Source organism: Camelus dromedarius, chromosome 1 (assembly GCF_036321535.1).
Source record: "Camelus dromedarius isolate mCamDro1 chromosome 1, mCamDro1.pat, whole genome shotgun sequence".
NCBI lineage: Eukaryota > Metazoa > Chordata > Mammalia > Artiodactyla > Camelidae > Camelus > Camelus dromedarius.
In genome coordinates this window covers 43,834,769-43,840,498 of record NC_087436.1, presented here as the reverse complement: position 1 = coordinate 43,840,498, position 5,730 = coordinate 43,834,769, and the positions used below count along the sequence as shown (strand labels likewise).

Below are 5,730 nucleotides of genomic sequence, written 5' to 3'. Positions count from 1 at the left end.
GCTCTCCTACTGCAACTGCTCTGCTTGCTGGGTTGGCTTCTTGACCACCACAAACATAAATATGAATGTAAGAGAAATATCTCTTTCTCCTCTTATCAGATAATCAAGGATGGCTAAGAAAAATACAATCTTTAAACTAGAAGGGGTTTTCCAACAGGTCTCCCATATATCTAGAGATGAAAAACAAATTCTGGGTTGTTTCTTCCTTTGATAAAAATGGAGTTATTAAGAAATTAAACACTTAGTACTTTCCACATGGATTAAGAGGAGGAGTAGTTTCATATAAACATCTCAGATTTATTATTGCTTTATGCATAGGAGTGGAGGATTTAGCTCAAACTGGAAGCAGATATGAAATTCATGGGGTAGGGGAGACTGAACAACCAACATTTCTTTGCCCACATGATCTTTTTCCAGCTTGTGTTGTCCTGGACACCCTCTCCTAAGAGGCTTACATTTAGATTATGGCCAACCTTCACTTGGTCATCTTTGATCCAAGGCCAAAGGTCATTCATTTCTGCTTTGGAGATTGATGTGGAAGTTATAGAATTCTGTATCCTGGAGATTAGGAAACCATTTTTGCTTTCTTTTTGAAGCAGTTTTGACTATGTAACTGCTTTAACAAAGATTGGATTAGCTACTATGAAATCAGCTTCCAATAATGAATTTATAAATACTCAGTTACATCAGAGATGTCAGAGCCAGAAGGGGACCTTAGAGATCACTGTCCAATCCCTTTAGTTTACAGATAACTGAAGTCAAAGAAGTGAAATGTAAGAACCAAATTTCTACATACTCTACTAAGAAATTTCAACTTCACTATTTTTTAAAATCAATGTTTCTGTACTTTGGTGCTTATTATGGCAATTATAATTTAAATCCTGTTTTAAAACTAATCTTGTTTGCCCAGAAATTGAGTTCTTAAAAATCAAATTTTGTTTGTATTGAGACTTACACTTTTATGTCAGTGTTAGTGTATTCAGCCTCCTGTGATTGCTTAGAGTTTATGTCACTGAAATTGTACACACAAACATTGAGGGAAAATACAATTGCTCTACTCAATTTGATATAGGGAGTATTTCAGAAAAATGCAACTCGTTCTTCTACATAAGCAGGAAAAAGTTATAATACGACACACATAAATTATGAAAATTAGATACTGTATTTATACTTTAATCACATGAACAATTTTCTTGTTCTTCCAAGATGTAAATACATACTAGAATAAACTCTGTAGAATATACAAAAAATACATACTTTCCCCATGAAAATTTTCTTTATAATAAATAGAAGGAAACACGTGTGTGGCTGATCCTGATAATGCTCCGTGTCTGCTTAGGTTTTCAGTCTGTTGATTTAATTTTAATCTCTTAAAAGAATGGGGGAGTTCCTTCTCCCCTAAAAGGTCGAGATAAATAATGCATGAAGCAATCCTCCCTCCTGATTTTTCCCTTTTCCTCCACATTTTTCCTTTTGATAGAGAGTTCAGCCTAAATTTCCACGCTTGCATTCAATCATTACAAAGCCTACAAATTATACAATGACTTCTAACCTGGCCCTCTAACAAAACAACTTTTTTCCCCTTATAAATCATAAGAGACAGATGGCAAAATGGAGAAGAAAAAGGGAAGAGAAGAGCAGGACAATAGGCATTGTGACGAATCTGGGAAACAGAACAAAGTGCACATCAGAGAGAGAAAGTTTGGTTTGACAGGTGAAATTCCCACAGCCTGCAGAAAGCAATGGGAATAAAGCAGATGCCAGCCATTGCAAATCTGTGGATAATATTATTACCGGTAAAATAATTCAGATGCTAAGATACGTTTCTTTCTACTCGACATTAACATCTCTATGTAGAAGCAAAGGTGAAGAGATCGCAGGAACCAGTTGCATTCTCCCTGGGAGATTCACACGAACTGCACCGAGAGAGGGGAGGAGCGTCAGTCCGCTCTGCACTCTTTAGACATGCCACCTTCATCTCTTCTCAGCATCTTTTTAGACTTAAGGAGTCTCCCCGCTTCCAAACTCTACCATCCTTTGACAATAAGCTCCATCACACGCTCAATAAATTAGAGCCCATCTGAATGAAGAAAACCCTTAGCCCAGGAATGCAACAAACAACCGAGGAATCAGACCGGCTACAACTGCTCTGAAAAGCTAGATGGTTTCCAGGGCGTGGGAGGTGGGGGCAAGAGAGGGTTGGGAGGAATGCTTGACTGGGGACAGGAAAGGGAACCCACTAAGGCCTGGCGTGGGTAGAAGAGATGGCGGCTCTAGATACAGTCCCTAACTACGGGGAGGTGAGGTGCGTAGCGGTGTTTGTCGGTAGGTGGAGGCTGCCAATAGTCCATGTCTGAACCCGCCGGGCTGGCAGGAGATAAAGTGCAGCTGTAGGGAGAAGTGGAGTTGGAGGACGCGGAGGAGGACGGCGCGGGGCTGTTGGTGCAGCTCCACATGGAGGCAGGCGAAGGGCTATCTCCGCTGCTGCTCAGGCCGGCGCTAGCGCCTCCTGGGCTCAGCAACACCGTCTCGGAGAAGAGCGCCCCCGGCAGGCCTCCCCCGGCGCCCCCGCAGTGGTCGGCCAGGCGCAGGGTCTCGGTGAGCGCCCAGATGTAGTTGTGGGCAAAGCGCAAGGTCTCGATCTTGGTGAGCTTGGCGTCCTCGGGGAAAGTGGGGAGCACCTCACGCAGAGCGTCCAGCGCCGCGTTGAGGTTGTGCATGCGGTTGCGCTCGCGGTTGTTGGCCTTCAGTCTACGGGTCTTCTTGATGCGTTGCACCGTCTCGGCCGTTTTGGCTCCACGGGAAACAGCCCGCGCCCTAGACGGGCGCCGTTTGCACTCGTGCACCAGACCCAGTAGCCGTGTGGGCCGACAGCCCTCGGCTCCGCCCGGCGAGCCGCCCCGCGCCGTGGGCCCGGCCTCTGCCGCACGCTGCCGACGCGCCCCGCCCGACTCGCCCAGCTCCTCCTCTTCTTCCTCGTCGGCGCTGGAAGACTGCGGGGTCAGAGCAGCCGAGGCGGGGGAGGTCGAGCCGAGCAGCACCAGCACGTCCTCTTCCTCCTTCAACTCCAAGCTCTCGGATTTGACAAACATCCTGGAGAAGAGAGGTAGGGAGAAAGAACAAAATGAGATGTAAATATAAAAGTAGAGGCACGTTATTGGTGCGCGCACCCGAGAAGATTGGCTCTGAACGGCGCCAAGGAGAAGCGTAGTTAGGGAGGAAACACCGCCAGGGATCTCCAAGCTCAGGAGCGCCCCTCGTTGTGACCCCATCGCCGGCCAGCTAGGTCCCGAATTCAGCGGGCTGTTCCCGAGAAGGGACTGAGGCCCCGCGACAAAGAGTCCGCGCGAGCAAAGGGCGTTCAGTTGTGGTGGGACAGAGTGCAGGAAACACCCTTACAAGTTGGAAGCCGCAGCGCGGATACTTACTTAGTTCGCTTTGTGTGCCTCGGCGTCGCTCTTACTTTAGCGTGTGCCGTGATTCTCCACGCAGCCGGGAGCGCAGCGCTGCTCCTTCTGCCCGCTTGGAAGCAGCGGGTCTGGCGCTACTGCAGCGCGGCTCCGCAGGGGACCGCTCCGACGGGCGAGTTTGCCAAGAGCCCCGGCGGCCGCGGCGACCTGCCCGGGTCTCGTGTGTTGTGGTGGTGGTGCGTGTCTGTCTGTCAGTCAGTCCCCGGCCGTGCGGCTCCTGGCACGCGACTCCCAGGCACTCCAGTTAAAGCGAAGCTGCTTGTGGTTCAGTGGCTGCGTGTCTGGCACACGACTCTCCTTAAAACCCCTTATATACCACCAAGAAAACAATCAGATCTGCCCCCAGGGCCCCCACCTCCCCCTACCCCCGGCCGCCGCCGCCTCCTCCTCCCCTCCTGTGCCGCCCCCCTCTTCTCCCCCGCTTCTCCCTCCCTGGCTTACTCTTTTCATTGCATTATCATCATTCATTTCTTTCTCTTGCTTCACCCACTTCCCCCCTCCCCTGGCCCTGCCATCCATCCTCCTCCTCCTCCCATCACCCCCTCCTTCCTTTTCCCCCTTTATCTAATCAGCATAAAATGGTTCTAAAGCTCCTGTTGGAGCTCGAGGCTGCGGTCGGACTGCTGAAGCCGTGGCGGCGGCATCGGCTCAAGCTGCGGCTGTTGTCGCCGCCGCTGCCCATTGTGATTGGTGGCTCGCGCTCGGCTGGAGCGTGCCGCTAATTTATTAATGAATGGAGGTCGCGAGGCGCAGCTGGCCAATCAGGGCGCCCCGGACTCCAGGAGGCCTGCGAGCCACGCGCACCGGAGCCGCTCCCTTTCAGCAGCTCATTAGGGGCCGGGGCGCTGGGGGGCCGGTGGGGAGACCAGGGTGACCGCCCCCGCCTGGATCCTCGCGGCTGCACCCCCCCCCCCCCCCGCCCAGCGCTCGCGCACGCACAGCACCCGGCGCTGCCCGGCTTCCTAGCTCCCGGACGTTGGGATCCGAGGAATTAGTTAATGGGGGTCAGAATCCCGGGGAAAGCAGTTAGTCCTCTGGTGCTGCTGGATGCCTCTTGGCAAAGCTTCTTAAGAGCTGTATCAAATAGTAAACGATTTTAAAACGATTTTAAACTTATTCATTTGGTTAAAAGAGAAATGGGGTGCGGGTGGCGAACTGTGGGCACATGGTGTTTAGGTTCCAGAGAGGCTGCCTTGGGAGGGGGAAGAGAGAGGACGCTGGAGGATTCATAGAGGCGTCTCCAGCCAGGGGAGATCGAGTGAGGGAGCAGCTGATGGGCTTTAAGAGGCTGTGATAATAAAAGCCCTCACATGTTAGAGCTGAAGTGGACCTCTCAGTTTACCTGTGGCAAACTGAGGCACCGGACACTGATACAGGTTTTTGGTTCGGATTTGGTTGGTTGGTTGGTTAACCCCAGTATATGGCTGGGCAGAACCGCAAGGAGGCTTCCTGCGTGGGTGGCAGCGAGCGGAGCAGGCGGAGCGGCGGACTTACAGCTCCCTGGAGCAAATGGGCTGCCCTGACATTTCCATGACCTCTGCTCCGCGCTGGGGGGCGTTGTAGGGACATGGGGCCCGTCCTCCCGATTCTCCAGGCTTTTCAATAGGAAAAAAGAGCTGAAGGGCTACTGGACCTCGCAGGGAACTTGTTCTGAATTGCTAGACAGCCTCCCTCCCTCTTCCCCCTCCCCCTCCCCGCTCACGCCCACCCTCTTGTCGCTGACTTCTTAGAGACAATCAGCCCCCAGAAGTGTGTGCTGGGCTGAGTGTTAGACGGTGTACGGTGCACGAGTAGCGAGGATGGATCTGGAATCCAGTAGATTGAAGAGGAGTCCCTTTTGCAAATTAAGTTTAAGCAAGGCACAGTTGGAATGTTAGGAATTGAAAAGTGGCAAGAGAAAAAGAATATTGTCGGTGGTCTCTGACTCATTCGGATTGTAGGAATTGGAAACAGGTTGTATTGCAGAGAAAGGGGTGATGAAAGTGTTTTGGCATGGTTTTAATTTGTTTAATGTTTTCTGCAGGGAGGTAATGAGCAGGCTTAGAAGGCACAAAGTAAAGAAAATGAAAATTAGAATCCTGTGAAAGAGACTGTTATGTGCTGCAGCTGTCCAACCTCCAGACTTCCTTCTGTCTTGAATTTATTTGAACATTGTCAGGATTTTCACCTTGCTGACTGATATTTATGCTTTGCATCTTCTCCCCTTTTAAAAACAAATTCACTACGTTTAAAAGTGTTATTTATCCAGTTCCCTCCTCAG

The 5,730-nt window shown here is 50.5% G+C and overlaps 1 protein-coding gene across 1 annotated transcript; it reads right to left on the bottom strand.

Annotated features, from left to right (window-relative positions):
• Positions 1 to 2,273: 2,273 nt before the first annotated feature.
• NEUROG2 (neurogenin 2) lies at positions 2,274 to 3,734 on the bottom strand. Its single transcript, XM_031463100.2, has 2 exons — positions 3,429 to 3,734; positions 2,274 to 3,093 (listed from the first exon to the last, which is right to left on the bottom strand). Exon 2 carries the CDS (start codon positions 3,090 to 3,092, stop codon positions 2,274 to 2,276), a length of 819 nt encoding a protein of 272 aa, XP_031318960.1. The 5' UTR covers position 3,093; positions 3,429 to 3,734.
• Between the last annotated feature and the right edge of the window lie 1,996 nt (positions 3,735 to 5,730).

Excerpts from the sequence above, each read along its gene's own strand:
- NEUROG2 (XM_031463100.2), bottom strand. The coding sequence starts at position 3,092 with ATGTTTGTCAAATCCGAGAGCTTGGAGTTGAAGGAGGAAGAGGACGTG.